Source organism: Schistocerca cancellata, chromosome 2, assembly GCF_023864275.1.
Source record: "Schistocerca cancellata isolate TAMUIC-IGC-003103 chromosome 2, iqSchCanc2.1, whole genome shotgun sequence".
Classification (NCBI taxonomy): domain Eukaryota; kingdom Metazoa; phylum Arthropoda; class Insecta; order Orthoptera; family Acrididae; genus Schistocerca; species Schistocerca cancellata.
In genome coordinates this window covers 238,077,572-238,100,881 of record NC_064627.1, presented here as the reverse complement: position 1 = coordinate 238,100,881, position 23,310 = coordinate 238,077,572, and the positions used below count along the sequence as shown (strand labels likewise).

General features: G+C 43.6%; 1 protein-coding gene across 2 annotated transcripts in view; it reads right to left on the bottom strand.

Moving 5' to 3' along the window:
- Positions 1-22,227, bottom strand: part of LOC126161576 (caspase-1-like) — a 138,284-nt gene extending 116,057 nt beyond the window's left edge. Inside the window, exon 1 of one of the 2 annotated variants that reach the window (XM_049917516.1) lies at positions 21,847-22,227. In XM_049917516.1, the coding sequence (XP_049773473.1) occupies positions 21,847-21,933 (87 nt within the window). In that variant the 5' untranslated portion in view covers positions 21,934-22,227. Of the gene's footprint in view, positions 1-21,298; positions 21,451-21,846 lie in introns of those variants that run through there. The other variant, XM_049917517.1, reaches the window with a different exon arrangement.
- Positions 22,228-23,310: the final 1,083 nt, after the last annotated feature.

Sequence of the window (23,310 nt, the reverse complement as noted above, 5' to 3'; positions counted from 1 at the left end):
GCGGGGGGCGAGCGCATATCACTTTCGATATAATAAGACTAAGTCGGTTTATGCTGTAACAGTGTGAAATTATTGTTCAAGACCCTGTTATTCAGCTACTTCAAACCTTTATGACATACTGAACGTTCCTATTTGGGTTGAAGTACGGTTAAGGAAGTGGAGTTTCTACCTTCTATGCTGGATGAAATACTAACTTAGCTTTTGTAGGATCTCGGCTATCCTTGGTTGTAGCGGAAACCAAAATACCAGACTTGTTTATCCCCCGCGGCATAGTCTAATTTGGCAGCATATGACTGATGTTTCCAGTCATTTTCTCTCAGTAGTTTTTGCGAAAAACATTGGCTTTTCTGGTGTACTGCATCAAATATCAATCGCTCAACGCAGGACATTGTCTTAACTTCGTTCACTACGAAGAACGAGCTGTAGACAATGCGGTGGGTACGATATCCTATCAGACAATCTCCATATGTAATACTACCTGATGTGACGGCGTAATAAATTTCATTCCAATTAAAACTGTTCTAAACTGGTACACAGTATTTGTACATTACTGGCCAGTAAAATTGCTACCCCAAGAAGAAATGCAGATGATAAACGGGTATTCGTTAGTCAAATGTATTATACTAGAACTGACATTTGATTACATTTTCACGCAATTTGGGTGCATAGGTACTGAGAAGTCAGTGCCCAGAACAATCACCTCTGGCCGTAATAACGGCCTTGACATGCCTGGGCATTGAGTGAAACAGAGCTTGGATGGCGTGTACAGGTACAGCTGCCCATGCAGCTTCAACACGATACCACAGCTCATCAAGAGTAGTGACTGGCGTATTGTGAAGAGCCAGTTGCTCGACCACCACTGACCAGACGTTTTCAATTGCTGAGAGATCTGGAGAATGTGTTGCTAAGGGCAATAGTCGAACATTTTCTGTATCCAGAAAGGCCCGTACAGGAACTGCAACATGCGGTCGTGCATTATCCTACTGAAATGTAGGGTTTCGCTGGGATCCAATGAACGGTCGAGCCACGGGTCGTAACACATCTGAAATGTAACGTCCACTGTTCAAAGTGCAGTCAATGCGAACAAGAGGTGACAGACGTGTAACCAATGGCACCCCATACCATCACGCCGGGTTATACGCCAGTATGGCGATGACGTATATACGCTTCCAATGTGCGTTCACCGCGATGTCGCCAAACACGGATGCGACCATCATGATGCTGTAAACAGAACCTGGATTCATCCGAAAAAATGACGTTTTGACATTCGTGCACCCAGGTTCGTCGTGGAGTACACCGTCGCAGGCGCTCCTGTCTGTGATGCAGCGTCAAGGGTAACCGCAGCCATGGTCTCCGAGCTGATAGTCCATGCTGCTGCAAACGTCGTCGAACTGTTCGTGCAGATGGTTGTCGTCTTGCAAACGTCCCCATCTGTTTACTCAGGGATGGAGATGTGGCTGCACGATCCGTTACAGCCATGCGGATAAGATGCCTGCCATCTCGACTGCTGGTGATACGAGGCCGTTGGGATCCAGCACGGCGTTCGGTATTACCCTCCTGAACCCACCGTTTCCATATTCTGCTAACAGTCATTCGACCTCGACCAACGCGAGCAGCAATGTCGCGATACGATAAACCGCAATCGCGATAGGCTACAATCCGATCTTTATCAAAGTCGGAAACGTGATGGTACGCATTTCTCCTCACACGAGGCATCACAACATCGTTTCACAAGGCGACGCCGGTCAACTGCTGTTTGTGGATGAGAAATCGGTTGGAAACTTTTCTCGTGTCAGCATGTTGTAGGTGTCGCCACCGGCGCCAACCTTGTGTGAATGCTCTGAAAAGCTAATCATTTGCATATCACAGCATCTTCTTCCCGTCGGTTAAATTTCGCGTGTATAGCACGTCATCTTCGTGGTGTAGCAATTTTAATGGCCAGTAGTGTATATGAAGTCTGTCGCTGAGTAGAATTCAGAATCCAGTGGCAGAAACAATGGGTTTGAAACTGATCGTGTTCACTGGTGGGTTTTACGAGCCTCTGTTGTCCACCTATCACCTGTAGCATTTTCGCAGGTAGTGAGTGCTCAGTTAAGGGTCAAGGCCACGCGGCATAGGGGCTGCAGCAGCAACCTGTGCTGGCCTACCTGTGGCACCCTAAAAGGGACAGGGCTCCTACCTGCCTCCACGCACCTGCGCGGAACATCTGTGCAGGGGACCGACTGACCCACTGCACCTGCTCCAAGTCTGGCACTGCAGCGCATCAAGTCGACAGTTTCTCTCTAATGTTTCCATAATAAGAAACGTGAACTGTATAAATATATATTATATAAATCATACAATTCTCCAATTCTCGTTTCGTACCGAAGTCAGTGTGAATTTAACATGCAGGCACCGTCGTGGTAATTTGATATGTAGTATTAGCTCAACTGGTGTAGGCCGTAGCACGGAAATCACTAGCCAATGCCGTTGGTAGTTACTTAGTGACTACGTACAGTGGCACCGAGATTCAACGATTTTGCTAAGACTGGACACTCAAAACTACCTTTGCTGTGCATGTACACCTTTTAAAGAGTAAAGAAAGCTTATGAACACCAGAACTTAGCGCTTCCTGTTCCCCTTCTCTCGGGGCTAAGCAGAACGGGCGGAGAAGTAGAGAGTTCAGAGGTGGAAGTCTAGGGCAGCAGGAGCATTTCTATACTAAGGAGAAACCACCAAAGAGACAGGATTTAGCGACTGTGAGTGTTACAGGAATCGTGGTACGGAAGACAGAATGTTCATGAAAACTGGTAAGCGTTCGTGATTTCCGGCACTGATAGCCTCTAACAACCTACATTAAAGGCGAACTGCGAACATTGAGCTCAATTCCGACCAAAGCACAAGATTCTACGGTTAAAGTTAAAAAACCATAACGTTTTTAGATAGTTTTTGTGGTTTTAGGGCGCACGACTACAGTGGTCATTAGCGCCCAGACTAAATTATGAATGCACTGCGAGGCACAATGTTAAAACAGCGACTAAAAAGGACAACACTATAAAAGGTACATTACCAGGCAAGTGATTAAAAGAAAACAGCATAATCAAATGTCCTTAGATTTGTCAAATGGATAAAACGAAGAACGCGAGCAGCTGCTCCTGGGTCATCCGCTAAAATTTCATCCAGAGTACATGGTAGTCTAAAATCAATGCGCAGTGTATTACAATTCGGACAGGACGTTAAAATGTGGCGTACCGTCGGCAATTGTCCACATGGGCAGAACGGCGCCGGCGCAGCCGTCAACAGATGGCGGTGGCTGAACCCGCAGTGTCCAATCCGTAACCAGGCCAAAGCGACCTCCTCCCGTCGTGAGTTTTTAGATAGTGCCAAATAAGGTCATAAAAAGGGCCAAGTCCCACACTGGTTTCATGACACCACTCAATGTCGTGAAAACATACTAGCACACTCTCGCAACAAAAGAACACAAGGAAGCGAAGCTATCCCAGTTACATTTCATATTAAATACACACCGCCAGTTCCCAATCCTAGGTCATGTTTATCGTGAATCTGTAACACATCAAATAGCATATCTTGACTACAGAATGTAGGTCACATACTAAGAACGGCCGCACAGAATTACAGACTAGTACTATTAGTGTCCATCTGTTAGAGGATCGCCGGCCGCAGTGGCCGAGCGGGTCTAGGCGCTACAGTCTGGAACCGCACGACCGCTACGGTCGCAGGTTCGAATCCTGCCTCGGGCATGGATGTGTGTAATGTCCCTAGGTTAGTTCGGTTTAAGTAGTTCTAAGTTCTAGGGGACTGATGACCTCAGATGTAAAGTCCCATAGTGCTCAGAGCCATTTGTTAGAGGATCCTCCATCCTTACGCCACACACACACACACACACACACACACACACACACACACACACACACACACACACACACTTTATTCGGCCAGGAAATTTGCAAACAGCGCATACTCTGCTGCAGAGGAAAGAGTTATCCTAGCTTAGAATCACACAGCTGAGGCTGTGAGCATAGTATCCAACCAGACTTGGAACGTTACGTCCTCCAGAAGGAACGTCTACGGTATTGCGAAACATTCAAACGAAATTGCACATATCCGGTTCACAGACGAATATCACTTGAAACTTGCGTAAGAAGCTCGAAACCGGTTGTGGCTAAACCCGCAGTTACCGAAAATTGCGTGAACGCGCGGTATTTACTGGTATTCCACATTGATGACCTCAAGTGTGTAATTAAAGAACGATAATGTAGAGAAACTAAGTCAATAGTCACACAATTATCAGCTTCAGTTTTGGTATTAGCAGCCTACGGAGATAACAGAAGAGATCAGGATCTGCGAAAATTATCTTCACAGGTGTCAGTTTTCAAGAAACTGTGTGAAGTGTTTGATCATGGAACACAACACTTATCTACTGTGTGTTTTGTTCGCCTGTCGATTGAAATCAATATTACTGTTAGTAAGCAAAGTGTGACCAAGCCAACAATATGGCATTTTCCTTTTTGTTTAAAGGAGTTCTAGGTAGCTAACTTTAATAGTCTGCCACCGAAAGACGTGCACTGAAGTAGCATAACTTATTTTTAGCCACATTTTTTAAGTTCTTTGCTCCACTGTCAAGAAAATGACGTTATGAATCAGGAACAATCTTTTCAGCCACGACGAGGCCAGGAATGGAAGCTTTGAGAGAAAAACCATCGAGTAATTTAAGAGAGATTCTCGTTTGAGCGCCCCAGCAGTGCATAATTGTAAGATAACTGGAGCGTTCTACAGCCAGAGAGACAGCAGCTAAGTAGCAAAACTAAGTCCTCGATTACCGAGGTCAACCGTAAAAACAGTATTACCTCTGGAGATTTATATGCGAACGATTGTAAATGTATCAGGTGGCAGGGGTAGGGGAGACAGAGGGAGGGAGATTAAAAAAACTGGGCTTCAGATGGACATTTCAATGGTGCCAAGAGTACATACAAATTTCAAGAACCACACAGTTCTCCTATGGCTATTTAAGAGCTCTAACTTAATCGCGACATTTCCAAAATCTGCTTTTCAATCCTGGTGAGCACTTATGGAAAACTCATCTCAGAATAGGTTTTGACCAACTTCGGGAAGAATGGAGAAAGTTGAATAAAAAATGAAAACAGTAGAAATCTTACGAGGTAGAGTCAGGAATCCTTAAAAGAAGTGTTAAACATCGATCTTGTTCCAGCACAGAAATTGAATATGTATGGCGTGAGCATAGCTAACGGCGCATCAAACGAATTTTCACGTCGCTGGTACGGTCCAACTAACGTTTTCATCTCGCAGTAAAACCTAAACTTTTAACGTTAAACGTATTTTCCCTAATTTTTCACGTTTGTTTGTAAGGGGCTGCTAGGGAAGTAAACTTAAGTAAGCCAACGGAGAATTTTTACTTTTCGTGAGTTATTAGAGTTTGCTAAAGGAAGCAGTATGTATTGAGAAATATGTAGATCGTGTAAGCAACAGCTCTATATTTAGGGCTAATTCATGTAACAAACGTAATACAGTGCGTTCCGCGTACCACGCAAGCATTTGTGTTCGGCATTGCACCGGTACCAGTGGCGACATAGCTACGCTCCCATCGACGCATGCCGATCGTGTCCGTTGCACAAAGAGGCAGCGGCTTATCGATTTTGTCTTAGAATAAACTATGGGAGCAAAGAGCGGCCATTCAAACATGTGCGAGAAAATCGTGCGCCATTCAGAATTACAAATGAATGTGTCAGTAACGTCTGTTTCGAGTGCTCGGCACGAACACCACTGATATCTTCTACAGTAACCGTAGGGCATCGACTGCTCGATTTAGGTGTTGCTCTGTCAGTAGCTTCACTGTTGGCGGTTCCAAGCCTGGATCGAAAAAGAGGGATATAACAACCTCGGGGAAAAAGAAAAAAGTAAGTCACTTGGCCTGGCTGATAAAACCCTACTAGTGCCCCTACCTAGGGTTACAAGGGAAACAATCAACGATCATGAAGGCAGAGAAAGACTAACCTCAGTGGTGGATGGGACGGATGAGTCTTCTGCAGCATCTGTACTCCATGTTGGCGGCGGCAGCAGCACCTTAGGAGCGGGGTTGCGACGTACTTGATAGACGGCAAGAAGGCAATAGGAAACACTTCCATATTCGCTAAGAAAATATGACAGCGAACAGGGTAAGCGTATAGCACAGGTTGAGAAGCCTACGTTGTAATGGGTGACCTCTGTCAGTTCTGTGAATGGCTGTTACAGCCAGTGCCCGATAGATACTGTAGGGAAGCAGCCTACTCACGCCGTAATAAATTCACATCAGTCTTTCCATTGTGTGCCAGCCGAGTCCGCTGTAACTAGCTCTGACGTCATGAATGTTGCGCTATACTTTAAAAATCAAGTAAATAACCTGAAACGGTTTTAGCATGTCAGGAGTAATACTAAATTAATACGTGTTTAATGTCAGTTCAGTAACTAACTATTTTCAAAATTTGGACGTTTTCCTGTAAAAATCATTGGCGCAACAGAAAAGAGCTAGAGACTTAAAAATTTATATTTAGATTCCTTTTTCATAATAATGTAATAGAAACAGTCTTCTGGATCTCACAAATTAAGATTTTAGTTGAAATTCAATATTTTCTGGTTTTTGTCTTAAAAATTAAGGAAGCAAGATAGATTAAGTAGGCTAATAAATAAGGCTAGGATGTTTATATTTAAGTAGAATGGAGATCCGCTATAATCATAAAGATGTGAGAAGTTTCAATTGAATAAAACTATAGCGATAGCGTATCTCCAAGGGGCAAGTTCAGAGCTCGTCTACTGCGTGTAGTGTAATTAAATTTATTCTCTCGCCCAAAATACTTTACTTAGCCACGTCAGACTTTTATTATGATTACTTACCTGTGTGCTGAATGCACATTTAAATTGAGAGCTTCATCGGCCATCAGCAAAAGGAGCTATGATTTATTCAATAACTTAAAGTGGTGCATTACTAGCCCAGCGGCTAGTCGGGAGAGCCGATTTGATCAGGCGTTCCCTTAGCCGTCCGCACCGCGGCTTTATATATAAGAACGCTGCGCGAGGAAGTAAGGCCCCAGTTCTCTCCAGACGCAGATTAGCACACAATCTGTGCCGGGAGTCGCGTGGCGTCGCTATCATTGCTATAAACAGCCTCGGATACCGTATTAAGTTACTCGGGATACGCGTAACCATGAAATCGTTTTCGAGTGAAGTGTTAATTCTGGGATGACTTTAATGATATATCTTCAGTTTCCGTATGTCGCATTTTCACGTGCCGTCGCGGGACAGACATTCTACCATTATTTAGCGTGGCGTTTGATGAACATCATCATCAAATTATGGCGAGCATTCATTTAAACCTTTAATTTGGACCGTTATAGTTGCATCAGCGCATTAGACTCTAAACTGCTCTGTTTGTAAGATTGTGTGGATTCTTTTTTTTCCATCTGTGACTTTCAGAATATAACGAAGTTTTTATTCACGATCGTTTTTGATTATGAATCCCAGACAATCTCCTAATTCCTCAGAGCTATAAACTGTAGCTGTAAGTATATTTCTCAGATGAAGTGGGCACTAGGAATTCTAATTACAGGCTTCACGTTTTGCTAATCACTTTCTGGTTGCCAATATTGTAGTTAGAGAGCCAGTGTTGAGAACGGCAAAAGACAGCATAAATAATGGAACATTTTAAAACAAAAATAAATTCCAATCAGCCGCCCCACATATGGTGCATCGGCCGGGAAATGCATATTTTCTGCATTACATTACATCCAACATTTAAATAACAATAATTCTACCCGCCACCCCACAATACTTTGATCCTGAAACGTTTTCCTGGTTAAGCATGACTGCATTTATTGGGGTATGTGAAGTGGCAAACACGTTTTGAGCTCTGAAAATATTCAGTTCAAAATCCACTGCAGTGTCGTCTGCTGATAACGGAATACGAATTATTCAACTGATCTGTTTTCGCCAAACCAGAATTTTTCGCATGTGAACAAGCAACTGTAACTACGGAAACTCAACTGCGCCTGTTATACAAGCAACTATTTTTGATGACCCAACATTTTTCGGTACTTTTGTGCCATCAGTGGATAATATTTGAAACTATTTTACGTAGTACGATATTGTCTTACCGACTTATTAACAGGAACGTCAAAACACGAAAAATGACCAGTAACTCCGGCAGCGATTCGCCCGCCATGCAGCAGCGCCAGTCGCTGTTGGAGTAGTGGGTATTCTCCCTGATTTACTGTCACTAACACGTAGCGATAGAACGAATTCAGCACCAGAGTAATTCAGAATTGCTCTACCGAGTGGGCAGCAAAAATATTGCTTTAAGACTAATTGTCTGCGCGTAACAAACAATTCGTCGTTTTCCGTCGACAATGGGCGTCTCACAAAACACGTGATCAACATTTTTTTTGGGCCTACAAACTCGAACGAAATAGCAAGTACCTGCCGAATCACTAGAGAAAATATGCGTGGCGAGTCTTACGATGTACCGGGTAATCAAAAAGTCAGTATAAATTTGAAAACTGAATAAATCACGGAATAATGTAGGTAGAGAGGTACAAATTGACACACATGGTTGGAATGACATGGGGTTTTATTAGACCCAAAAAAATACAAAAGTTCAAAAAATGTCCGACAGATGGCGCTTCATCTGATCAGAATAGCAATAATTAGCATAACAAAGTAAGACAAAGCAAAGATGATGATCTTTACAGGAAATGCTCGATATGTCCACCCTCATTCCTCAACAATAGCTGTAGTCGAGGAATAATGTTGTGAACAGCACTGTAAAGCATGTCCGGAGTTATGGTGAGGCATTGGCGTCGGATGTTCTCTTTCAGCATCCCTAGAGACGTCGATCGATCACGATACACTTGCGATTTCAGGTAACCCCAAAGACAGTAATCGCACGGACTGAGGTCTGGGGACCTGGGATTCCAAGCATGACGAAAGTGGCGGCTGAGCACACGCTCATCACCAAACGACGCGCGCAAGAGATCTTTCACCCGTCTAGCAATATGGGGTGGAGCGCCATCCTGCATAAACATAGTACGTTCCAGCAGGTGTTTATCAGCCAGGCTGGGGTTGATGGGATTCTGTAACATATCTGCGTACCTCTCACCCGTCACGGTAGCAGTTACAAAACCGAAATCACGCATTTCCTCAAAGAAAAAAGGCCCGAAAACGGCAGATGTAAATCCAACCCATACCGTGACTTTCTCGTTGTGCAATGGAGTTTCCACGACGGTTCTAGGATTTTCGGTCGCCCAAATTCTGCAGTTGTGGGCGTTGCCAGACCCTCGGAGCGCGAAATGAGCTTCGTCGGTCCACAACACGTTACTTAACCAAACTTCATCTTTTGAAACGCCCACACCGCAAATGCCCTCCGCTTCACTAAATCGCCAGGTAACAGTTTATGATGCCGATGGACTTTGTACGGATAGCATCGGAGGGTACGCCTCAGTGCCAACCAAACAGCAGTATATGGAATGCCGGTGCGACTGCACGAGCGCTGACTTCCCCGTGCATAGACTAACCCGCTACAGTCTCCATTTCTTCCTGAACTGTCTCAGCAGCATTACGCTTTTGTGCTCGATCGGCCACTACGGGGTCTATCGTCTGAACAACCCATGGCTTCGAACTTCGCAATCATTCTCGCTACAGCTGCATTTGTCAAAGGACCTTTACCCGTTCGAATCCCCTTCCTATGGCGATAGGATCGTAACGCTGAACTAGCACATTCCCCATTCTGATAATACAGCTTCACTAAAAGCGCCTTTTCAGGTAACGTCAACATGCTGCGACTGCTGGCGCATCTGATTCTCTCTCTCATTACAGCTCCTTTCATACACGATTGTCATGCGCAGTCACTGACATTTTGCTGTCCAGCGCCATCTGTAAGACATTTTGTGAACTTCGTTGTTTTTTTTATTCTAATAAAACCCCATGTCATTCCAAGCAAGTGTGTCAATTTTTACCTCTATCTACATTATTCCGTGGTTTATTAAGTTTATACTGACTTTTTGATCACCCGGTATATATAATCTAAGCTCTCTGGAGTGGGAGCCAACGCCATCTGTAGTAGTGTCACTGAACTGATGTTAATATGACGTGTAGATTTTGCTTTAGGCGAAAATACCAGAATGCACAAGACATCTACGAATGAACTAGAACAACAGTCACTGAGTAACGCTGGAGTCCTCCAGGCTGCGCCCGTTGTGTGAGTCGCCACTATATGAAAGTAAAGGGCCTCTGGAGATGAAATCTAGAGTTGCATTTGCTAGTAATTATTCTGCATTTTGTAAGGACACCACTGTTTACTTCCCCTTTCCTGTCCAAGTCACGAACAGTGAGGGGTATAAATTGTTAGTAAGCCTCTATGAACTGGACTCCTAATTTTATGAAGGCCGGTTTAAGGCCTAAGCGGCAGAGGCCGACACTCCGGAGCGCTAAGCTCAGAGGTGCAGTGTAGTGCAATATTTGTATACAGAGTGCATAAAAATTAGCAAAGAAAATTGAGAAGGTTGCTAGTGTACGAGGATAAAGAGGGGAAATTTGGGGTAAGTAGCTTGTCTGGAGAAGATGTTCCCGAACCGGCCTGCGTCATAGCCCTTTCACAAGATAAACACTAGAGGAAGCAATATATAGATTGTCTCTTGTACGAAAATACACTCCGTGAATTTTAACAGTAAAATAACCGTCTCTGGGAGCACCCCCTACCATTTCCCTGCTGGGTATCTAATTTCGGGTAACATACAGGGTGTCCGAAAAGTCTTTCCCTGATTACATAAATTGATAACTCAGGCTCAGCACCAGTTTCATACAAATATGAAACTGGTGTCTAATTGTTTACGAACTATCAAAGTTTTTTTTCACACATCAGTAAACACCCACAGGAGCACCCTTGGTAGCACGTAGCACATCTAGGCGATATTCAATTTCCGTCCACACATTAGCCAACATCACTGGAGGGATCGGTTCAACGACTGGTTATCCATTGCCGCAGGGTTTCAAGATGTGGTACACGTGTTCGGTAGACCTCGCCCTTGACATAACCCCATTAGACTTTTTATGGGGTTATGTCAGGAAAGCGTGGAGGCCAAACCGTTGGCCCATCACGACGAATCCATCGCCCAGGAAAGGTCATATCGAGATAGGCACGGACGTCCAAACCCCAATGATGCGGTACACCGTCTTGCTGAAACAAGACATCGGGGTGATACTGAAGCAGCTGAGGAACAGCATACAGTTGCACCATGTCCAGATACACTGCAGATGCGATGGTAGCCTCAGCGAAGAATAATGGCCCGCAGCAGAGGACTTGGAAGAGCAGTTGAACGAAATGGACAGTGTCTTGAAAGGAGGGTATAAGATGAACATCAACAAAAGCAAAACGAGGATAATGGTATGTAGTCGAATTAATTCGGGTGATGCTGAGGGAATTAGATTAGGTAGTAAAGGAGTTTTGCTATTTGGGGAGCAAAATAACTGATGATGGTCGAAGTAGAGAGGATATAAAATGTAGACTGGCAATGGCAAGGAAAGCGTTTCTGAAGAAGAAAAATCTGTTAACATCGAGTATAGATTTAAATGTCAGGAAGTCGTTTCTGAAAGTATTTGTATGGAAGTGAAACATGGACGATAAATAGTTTGGACAAGAAGAGAATAGAAGCTTTCGAAATGTTGTGCTACAGAAGAATGCTGAAGATTAGATGGGTAGATCACATAACTAATGAGGAAGTATTGAATAGGATTGGGGAGAAGTTTGTGGCACAACTTGACTAGAAGAAGGGATCGGTTGGTAGGACATGTTCTGAGGCATCAAGGGATCATCAATTTAGTATTGGAGGGCAGCGTGGAGGGTAAAAATCGTGGAGGGAGACCAAGAGACTAAGCAGATTCAGAAGGATGTAGGCTGCAGTAGGTAGTGGGAGATGATGAAGCTTGCACAGGATCGAGTGGCATGGAAAGCTTCATCAAACCAGTCTCAGGACTTAAGACAACAACAACAACAACAACAACAACAACAACAACTCGATCGTGCAATAGCGCGCACCAAACATCCACCTTTGGACTGCCTCTGGTGCACTCCATGACCTCGCCAGGGGCTTGTGAACCCCAAATGCGCACATTATGGCGATTCACTATTCCACTGACAAAGGTCGCTTCGTCGGGAACGGCAATTCGTCTGAGATAACCATCATCGTCCTCAATACGTGATAGCATTTCGACTGCAAAGTCATATCGACGTTTACTGTCACTGGGCAAAAATGGAAGTGGAAGTTTACTGATGTGTGAAAAAAACTTTGATAGTTGTAAACAATTAGACACCAGTTTCATATTTGTATCTCACTTCTAGCCTGAGTTATCAATTTATGTAATTAGGGAAGACTTTTCGGACTCCCTGTACAACCGACTGACTTAACAATGCAGCAGCTAGGTACGGCAGCGGCTGCCACCGCCAGACTTAAAGGGAGCCGGAGGTGCCTATGCTGCCCATGTTAAAATCACTAAGTTTGAGGAACATTTATGAATAAACTACTAAATAGAAAAATTTGATTTTTTTTACATATAGAGTGGTTTAGTATTGCAGTTATGACAGGGATTTTGGAGTATCTTTTCTAGTTTCCTTCCAATTATTTTTATTAATGACCCAATTTTTTTACAAATAATTGCTTTATAATTAAACTGAAATGAAACTACTGAACATATTGCCAAATGGCTGTGTTACAATGTAAGTTTGACCACTAGGAGTGCTGTATAAAAATTTCATCTCTCTACCTTGAGTGCATTTTGAGAAAATGTTCCTTATATTCGAAAAATTCTAATTTACGGGAAATGGCTATCAAAGTTTCTCAATACATTCCTGCACTATAGGATGGATTATCAGGGTCTTCTTCATTCTCCAAAAGCTTCCTCTTCTGTCTTTTCTGGCCTGTTGTTCCATCATGCTTCATATGCCTTTCTCTTCTTTCTGCTCCTCTTATCCTTTCTCTGTCAATATTTCTTAGTGCTCGTACAGTGTTCACCCCAGCTGTAAATCCTAATGCCTTCAGAACTTCACACTTTTCCCTTGGTTGTAGGTTGCTATTGCATCATAAATGCCAAAGTGCAGTGTTTTTATGCTTACAAACACCCTTTTAGGAATAACTTTCCAAATCAAATTGTTTACGCTCTCATTAGGATTCTGCATCTTTCCGTGTAGACATTTGTATAACAATTCTGGCTGTGCTAAGTCATGAAAAATTGGTTTTATTGCATTTATCACAGCTGCTGGCAAACCATGTTTGTGATCATAGTCCTTTTTTGCATTATATTTGCACCAGGAATCTTTTGGGCACAGACTGTGTTGAGGGTATTCATTGGAAGAGGCAGTATGAAGGAACAATGCCCACACTGCTTTTTGCATGTCACATTACTAGTTTTTTGCCATATGGCATACCCATAGTATCTCTGTAGACGTTCAATCACCTCATCTCTAAGTCTGCCTCTCCCTCCTATTGTCTTTCCATCACTGAGCTTACTTGAACCCAAAGTTTGAGCCTTCGAAGCCGTGCACCCATACGCTTTTGCACATGCCCAATGCATTCCAACTTTTCAACTACAAATTCATTTCCATATGGTTTCAGTTCCTCTATAGTCGTGACACCTTTGGAGTCACCATACCCAAGGTAGTATTTGCTAGAAGATGTCACAGGGCTATGGCCGGCCATGTGTTGCTTAGCAGAAGAACGCACTGTTTCAGTTATTGTAGTATCGCAACTTGGTATTAGTGTTAATTTCCTTTTCCGTACGTTCTTCCTCTTCTTATATACACGGTTACTATAACGTGGCATCGTAACCAGGACAACGCTTTACACAAGAAGTATAATACTACCAACAACAGGCGCAACACTGAACTAATTCGAAACGGTAAACAGCGAAGAGACTATGTTCCGCGCTCTTAGCGCTTCATTTGTTACAGAAAACAATGTAGCCAACCCTTGCACACTGGCTGTATGCGTAACATAAGGCGCTGTATGCGTAACAGGCCGAGAAAATCCCAAGCAGTTCGCCAGGAAGTCACGAGAGGGTGTTAGATGCATTCAGCGGCCGCTCATTTCCTCTGCAGACGTGGGGGAAAATTGTAAGAACTCCACTTCCAGGGCGAGTAGAACAATAATTCAAAGTTTACATTAAAGAGGAATGTTCCAATTAATTTTCGGTAGAAAAAAAATCGTAATTTTTTTGGATTTGACCACCTCCGGCTCCCCTTAAGAACTACGCTAACGTAAGGCCAACTGCGTGCGCCTGCTGTAGAGATGCGGACTGTAAACAAAGTCTGGCTCGGCAGCAGACGTAAATAGCAGCCGTTTAGCGGCAGAGTAGTAAGTGGCGGGGCCCGCGCGCACTGCAAGGCCAGTGACCCGTACAAGGCTAGCCGCTGGAGCAGCGAACAGGTCTGTCGGCCACTGGGACCGCTTCTTGCTCTCTTTGGCAGCCGCAACCATCGGCACGTCCGGGGCACGGTTGCGGAGATACACATTGTAGCGAAAGTGCGCAGCAGCGCGTTTCGAATCGCGACTTTGAAGGAACGAGAAATATTAAAGGGTCCTACACATGCCCCAACCAGACTGGACATGCGTAGGTGTTTCGAACGACTAACGAACATTTCTTTCCGGGATGTCGGCCGGGTATGTCCAATGGACGATCTACCCCCACTCTAAACAACCAACTGTGCTGTGCTGTGTGTAGCGCTGCCGTGCCAACAGTCCGATAGTTCGTCTTTTGCTAACTACGCGCGGAATTAAATGCTGTTCTATTATACATGACAGGGCGTGATGCAGGAGAAACTTTAATAGATTTTCTGGAGAAATTTGAAGAAAAATGGTTCAAATGGCTCTGAGCACTATGGGACTTAACATCTGTGGTCATCAGTCCCCTAGAACTTAGAACTACTTAAACCTAACTAACCTAAGGACACCACACACATCCACGCCCGAGGCAGGATTCGAACCTGCGACCGTAGCGAAATTTGAAGACTGCTGGTAGGAAAGTAGCACGTCTTAAGAGGAATGTAGCAATTAGATACATCAAATGAAGCATTTTTTAACGAATCCTTAACGTTTTCGTGTGACACAGAACAAAACTCCGTGGACCTCCCACATTTCTGTTTTCCGATACTTATAGGAAATGAAATCTAAAACCCGAATTAACGACATTCAGTGGACGTTACTTCAGAAAATATGCCTGCTGCTTTGTTGTTAAGTACAGCCCATATCTAAGCCTGTTGCTATGAAGAGCACAGAGTGGGTCCTTCCTTAACAGCTGCTAAATGCTTCACTTCTTACGTATTTGTTGTATGTGTTAGATTATATGCGCCACCACGATTTGTAGTCTTCCTTTCTTCTTCGTCTTTGAGATGGGTTTCTTAAACTTTAAGGACCATCTTTTATGCTACATACAGAAATAAACTCAAGTGTACATGGTCATCTTTTGCCTTATTTGTTTTGCTTCACCATGATTTACTTCCTTAGACATCTATAAATTACGTTGCAGGTTTCAGCACTCATTCTGATTAATAATTTTGGTGATACAGCAGCACCGAATCTGAGGGCCTCAACTTCTGCAAGTGGCTAGAAACTAGTGTAGCTAACAACTTATCCTCGTTGCTTACAGATCCTCTCTTGACTATTCTTTTTCGTTAAGAATGGTTTGTGTTCAGCATCTCAGAAATGCATGTATCACCCATTCTTAGATAATTACCGTCATCATCGACTTCCGGTTCCTTAAATAACAGGACGCAGGTGAATTTCCTTCTTCGCATTAGCCACTTTATCCATAGCTCTATCTGCTTTTTTTGACCTTGTACCTCTAAAATACCCAAGGGAAATCCCAGTTTTTGTTTGTGTAAACGGAAGGGGGATCTCGGAAAACACACTATGAACTTAAAACAACAAGAGGGCGAAAACAAACTCAGTGAACTTAAATCACAACAGGGCGGCGTTGTAATCGCTAAGTGCAGTTAGCCGGATGTGTGTAGGGCGTCAAAAAATTGGTTGGTCCGTCGGTAGTTCAAATTATTGTGCGTGTAGAGGCCTTACACAGCGTGAACCCTTACTCCGACAACTTCGGAAGCTCTGTGGTATTTTCTGTATATTTTGGTGCAAGGGCGCCGTGCTTGAGCTCCAATTTCTCTCTACAGAGTAATTTCATTCTCATGTATTTCTCTCCATCTTTGTCTTTATATTGCACTGATAATACCTGCATAACTGCGCAAATATTAACAGCATGCGCTGTGTGCCTTGTCCGGAAACGTTCACTCACGGTACTTTGCGTTGAACACCGTAATGTCTTTATTCATTACCCTTCGCCCTTGCATTCGTACTTACTGTTCTGCCGCTGGATTGTTTTGCCCTCAGTGTTATTTGAACGCCAAAAGCAAAACATAGCAGTCTTGATACGTTTACTGATTCGAGTTGCCCGGTATACACCTTGTATATGGTGTCACTAAATAATGGAAGAGAGGCAGTTCGAGGCTGTGTTTAACTGTTCCCGCAGCGAAGCCAACCGCATCACAATTTTTCTCTTATACGTAGAAGCCTCCTACGTGTTGTGCGTTCTGATAATTGTGCATTAAAGGCTTTTTCATTGTTATAAATCAATTACACTATTTCTCTTGCGACGAGCTACATAAGACAGGCCCCACATACCAAAACAATCTGACAATATACCCCGAACACAAACCAAAATTTGTCGGAAGAGTTCGGGTTAACCCTACATAGTGAACGTCAGAGTTTAAGACGAAGTACAAGTAATTCGAAGCTAATCGTCAAGCGATTCTGTGCTTTTGTTTCTTTTCTTTCGAATTTACTCTACTGCAAGTATTGTCAGTGCTGCTTTTTCCGACTTCCGTGAGAGCACAAGACAGTTCTGTCAACATCCCGTAAGTACAAACTTTTCATGGTCGGGTTTGTAGCAACATCATGAGTATAGTCATTTCAGACCACGAAAACGGAAGTATTTAAGAGAATTCACAGTTAACACCTTATGGTCAGTGTTCTCTCACATGGGGCAGACTGTGATAATGACCACCTGAAACCGTGGTCGCTGTGGCACATCCATAGCGTAGTCTGACATATAGGTTAGGTTGTAATTGACTGGCTGAGAGTCGACCGAAGGCAACTAATTTGAGTGCGAGATAGGGTTGTAATAAAGTTATCTGTAACGTAGCCCGCTATCTATGTTCGCGTCTATTTACTTTATTGAAACAAATTGCAATGTAAATTCGGGAAAGCTAAACTGGATTACAAATCTCCGACGAGTATTATGGTGCATGTATGCACCGTACGTATGCGTTACGTACATAAACTGCGGGATGTGCAATTTGGATTGGAGGGGTAGATGGGGGGGGGGGGGAGAGGAGGAGGGCGACACTACGCAACTCTTACCTCTCATCAATAATCGAGGCAACCTCATTAACAAAGGGATACTTTTGCACTCTTTGCTCCTTTTCACGACAGTGAAGGTACGAAAACGAATATAACATCACTTTAAGACGGAGATTTTGCTGAGAGTGATGGTGGGTCGAGAAATCAAGCTGACCTCTAACAATTTCCGCATTCGCCTAAAGGACGGAAGGATATAAGACGACATTAGAGACCAAGGCCTCAGTGGCTCTAGGACGGGAAAAAAACCGAGTGTCCTATTCAGAAGAACCGTCCCAGAATAATCCAGAAGTATTTTAGCAAAATCAAGGCAAAAAAAGATGGAGGCGATGGGGTTGGATTCCTCTCGGAACTGCTGTCGCAACGATACGCAATTTCAATTTTACGAATCAGCAGGATGATTATTCATGGGTCTAAACAGACCCCACAAGGGAAAATGTCATGCTTGATAGCACAAATTTACACTCCTTCCTCAAGCAGCTTGGCCGGTGATCGTCTGTCAATCTCTCAAATGACAACTCTTTTACATCGATATTAAGTTACGCCGCGCTGCGCGGGCAAAGGATCCTTGAAAATAGCATTTAGCACACTTAGGGCGAAGCCGGCAGGGTAGGGAGGGAAAAACAAGTCCCCAACTTTCGTCCCAACACTACTGTATCATTTACATGCTAATATTACTCCTCTTTAACAAATAAACTATTCTTGTTTTTAACGAAACATGTTTCACGAAATAATTTTAGACAGTGTTTTTTCTGCATTTCCATTACTTCGTTTGTACTCTTCTCTGAATAATTTGTTTACACACATTTTCGAAACGTTCAGCGTAATCAGTCACCCTACTTTAAACTTTTTTCTAAAACAAAATTTTGCTACAAAAGTTAAATAGTTAACTGTATCTATGAGAAACAGTAGTAAATAGATGAGGATCAATGGCTGCAAATATTAACCTATTACATCAAGAGTAGTTTTCTTCCAAAACTCGTGATGTGGTAACTAATCAATGGAGTAATATGCAGATCTAGGAGTCTTGCAACATGGACTGCACAATATCCCAAAGTTGCATTTTAATTGCAGTTGAACTACTGCGAGATGTTTCACACGATATTGTCTATGTGTGGACGTAAGCTGTGAAAATATCACTGTCTTTAGCTACTATTGTGCCACGTCTCCAAGCAGTGTGGAACAATAAGGAGAGACGAGTACGCGACTGGGCTTTGGTGAGTTGTTCCTAGGTGCGTATCATTACATGAACTTCAGCCTCCATCAACTGTTTCCATCTCTAACAATAAGAACTGGAAATTTGGCAGACGTTCCACTGGAAAACTTTCACAGAGAGGTGAGTATCTGCGGGGGTGATCTTAAAGAATGTGGGGCAGCCTCCTTGATGACATCAGCCTCTGGGTATAAAAATGCAAACACAAAATTATCAATGCTTACAAAGTCTTTTCCTGAATAGTAGTTACACAGCTTATCAGTTCAATGTTCGGAGAAAATTTGAAATAAATAAAAGCACGAATCAATTTAAAGTTATTATCCAACGTGCATTACTGAGGAAACAGTACAACTGCGGCCTCGAGCTTTCTGCAATACATGGTCGCTCGTTCCTCATTTGGAACCCTAAAGTCGACCCACAAAAACGGATTCGTCATCAGCTAGCTGTAGCCAAACTATCAAAAAACATACGCAATTGGCATTGCTAGCAGTGTGAGAGTCGCATGAAATAGTACGATCTTTGAAACTTCCTGGCAGATTAAAACTATGCCGAACCGCGACTGGCTGTGGGTAAGCCATGTCTCCGCAGTATCCTTCCTTCCAGTAGTACTAGTCATGCAAGTTTCGCAGGAGAGCTTCTGTGAAGTTTGGAAGGTAGGATACGAGGTACTGGCGGAAGTAAAATTATGAGGACGGATCGTGAGTCGTGCTTGGGTAGCTCAGTTGGCTGAGCACTTGCCCGCGAAAGGCAAAGGTCCGGAGGTCGAGTCTCTGTACGGCACACAGCTTTAATCTGCCAGGAAGTTTCAAATCAGCGCACACTCCGCAGCAGAGTGAAAATTTCATTCTGGTGTACTACATTTATCCTACATCAAAGAGATCTAGTTATTACGTTCAGTAGTTCTATAAGAGTTTCACTTAGCGCAGAAGGTTAATAACATTCACCTCAGTAGCTCGTCCGCTAACGAAACCGTTCGTATACAAACAAAACACTTTCAGGACGGCGTAAATGTGCATTTTGTAGATTCATCTCATTCGGCACTTAATGAACATGTTTCGGCACATCTGTCCGCTTTACAGAGACTTCCTGTGTTTTAAAGGCCGCCCGTTAACAGGGTGGATAGCTAGTTAAAATTTGTCTCATTTTGTCGTGGCGCCCATGTTTTGGTTGTGAAGACGTCGGCTTAACAGCACTTAACGTTTAGAAATAACAAATCAGGTTCGATATAAACCATCTTTGAATTGTCTGTAAGCAGGCCTGCTATTAACAGCCTCATACAAACGAATGACTTTAGGTTAATTTATTTACACATTCACGACTAGGTGTTAGAACTAAAGCGCAATCCCACGTCTTCATATAAATTCGCAGTAGAAATTTCATGTAGACCTATGTTAAGCCGTCCATCGTATGCACACACAAAAGCAACTATTGTATCTTATTTTTACTATCACCAGCCACAACGATAAAAAAACGTTCAACAAAAATTATTTACAAATCTTGCAGTGTTACACGAGATTAATAAAACTGCTAGTGCTGACGACGATAGCTAATGCTGTTTATTTGTAGAGGTACGAAATACATCGCCACTTCCATGTGATGTAATATTTATGGTAACACTATTCTGTTCATTCCAAATAGTTAGCAAAAATTTCCGTTTGAGACGGACCAAGAACGTATTTCGCGGTTATGCATTAAAATTGCGTACATCTTTTAGAATCACCTGATACGTCGACAACAGAACGCCAGTAGCTCTTGTTTAACTGTGCCTCTGCTCATTATTAACGACCCAGATTGATTGCGCATCACACCACCATCCGATTGTCGTCTTAACAGGTTTTATCCTGTGGAGCGGAATGCACGCGTCTACTTAACATGTCAGAAACGGATTGCAGTGCTCACGAGCGGTTTTCACGAAGCCGTAAGTCAGTATTTTGCCGAAATAAAACGAGGCAAAAAATGCGTTACGGTTATAGTATGGACATTAGTGTCAACTAACGCCTGTACTACAGTCTCTACGTTTGAGAGTATGGGGCCCTGTGGTTCACATTGGCAAGATCTACACTAGCAATATCCACGATGCAGCCCGTTAAATGCTCTGTCGCTGTTCGAGAAGACCAAGAAATAGCGATTCATAAAGCTAATATTAAACCCACTATTTTTCCAACAAAAACCAAATTAAAACGCATTTCACGGGCGCATTGTTTTCGTGCACGAATTACAATTTATTAAAGCAAAAAATGTAAATTTTTGAATATGTTCCACACTTCACACGAAACACTGCCGATAAAGTTGCATCATGTACCTTCGGAAACCAAACAAAATCGCGCACACAGTTTGTTCTGTAATGTACACCAATCCAAAAATGTTAGTCACAAAAACTGATGCCTACACGGAAGTAAACTTTCAAAACTAAGCTAAGAATCCCAGCTCTTCAGAAAATACACAAATCACCTGAAGTCAAGAAGCGCGGAACTCAACGGTACTTTTAAAGCGTTACGTACAGTGCTGAAAAAGTAGAATAATATGTAATATCTTTCGTGGTTTCGCCGTCTGTCTACGTTATAAGGTGCAAATCCCGGTACTCGAAGTAAAAGCATCGAACAAAAGTTTGTAAGATGAAAAACACGGTACTCACTACAGAAGGTATCCGCTGAGCAAGCAGAAGATAAGCCACAAGCAGCACACTGCGTCAGGAGCTCGCAGACTGCGCCGTCCACTAAAGCACAACCTCTCGCCTCGAAGCCGCAGCTGATACTACAACAGCCTGACGCAGCAGCTCTTTACTATGACGGCTACTACAGGTCCACGCGTCTCTCCCCTCCACTCCGGCGCTCTCCTACTACGAGTACTACGAACCACCCCCCTCCCACAGTGTCAGGTTTTTGTCGCGCTGTGTACCGGTTCCGCTCAGACGGCGACGCCATCTCTCGCCGATAGACTAAAGCAAGCGTGGCCTTGGAGCGGGGAAGTTTCACGGTTCTGCTAGCAGCAGCTGCGTTCGCAGTCGAGGCGGAAGGAACAGCATTAAGTAGAAACGTGTCCGTGCAAGGCATAACGGACACCAAATTTCACGAAATTATGTAAAAAAAAAATGGTAAGTTGACAACAGCAGGCAAAGTAAACAAGGGTACTCGCGGACCGGCTCAGTTACAAGAAAAAAAACCGAGGTAGTGATGGACTCACCGATTTGTGCCTGTGCCATATCGCCTCCGAGATGAAGATTGTGAGGGCCGTGGCGATGGCTGTGCAGACGCACGCAAGAACATCCATCACCAGGTCGGCCACAGCTTTCTGCTCGCAAGGCAGTCGCGTGAAGGACCCCTCCGGACTGCGCGCACCTGAAGCACCGACCAACAGTTACTGCAGCGCGCGGCACACCGCCACCGACTGCTTCGTAGTAATAGCGAACACTGTTTATGCGACTGAGGCACCCCACTGCTGCTAATGCCGAGCCAGGGGTGTCCAAGAGCATGCTGCTATATTTGTCTCCCAGTGGCGACTGACCGTCAGCTGTCGCCAAATGAACTAGCCAACGAGCGCACGCGTTCGCTTCCGAACCAGTACTTCGTGCCAACTGATTACCAGCGCAACACAGCGCCAACAGGTGGACGAAACAGCAACTAAGTTGGGCGCGCCTGCGAAGTCGCTGCTATCGTTTGGCGGATTTGCCAGCCGCCTCTGACGTCGCAGTGTATGCGTCACACAGCGCAGGCGCACGATTCACTTAAGTCCTTTCCTGTAAGACAGCTGACCTTTCCCTGTTCCACAATGTAGTAACTGTTATTACATTTATTGAATCATCGCGTTTTCACGAGAATGTCACTAAACCTGCGTAACGGATTTGTTTCGTTGCAAAGTGATGGGGAGTGGTCAATGCTGAAGGAAGTGAATGCAGGGGTGTGGGAGGAGGGTGGTCCGGGGGGAATGGGCAGATATTCAGCCATACTAGAAAAGTTATTAACACCACATTAGATGAAGTAATCTTTTCTGCAACTTACTCTCAATGAGGAAAAACATTAAATTGCCCCATCCGTATAAATGAACAACACAGAATTTCTCTGCACACACATAAAAGAGGATCGTTACGTTGCTAATAGCTTGAGAGTCGCACAAAAAAGTACTTAGTGAATTATACGAAAGTGAACTAGTTTGTAACATCTGGGCGACATGTTGTAACTTCTCATCTAAAACTCAGACTCTCGATTTCCAAGAAACATAAAATATTTCAAAGTAACACTACCGAAGACGCAAACGATTTGTGTAACATTAAGCTGTCTGTATAGCTCAACGATCTTTGCGTTGTTCATTTGTTCATGCATTATTTATGTTTCGTGAACGTTGGTGTGATGAGATGGTCTCCGCATTGCCAGAATTTTAGCGTTCTGTAAGTAAATGTTGTTATGAGAATATCTGTAACTTACAGAAACGTATCGGCTGCGTATTATGTTCTTTTCCTTTGACAGCGAAATTAAATGCGAAGGATAACGATGCAAATTAGTTGTCGAGTCGTGGTTAGCTTGCGAAACATAAACCGCGAAAAGTAACGGCAATAATAAAAAATAGATGCTACTTAACTTCAACCCATACGAATTTCTATTTTTCTCTTTGGAAAACTAGATTCCTAAAGTAACATTGCTTTTAACGATC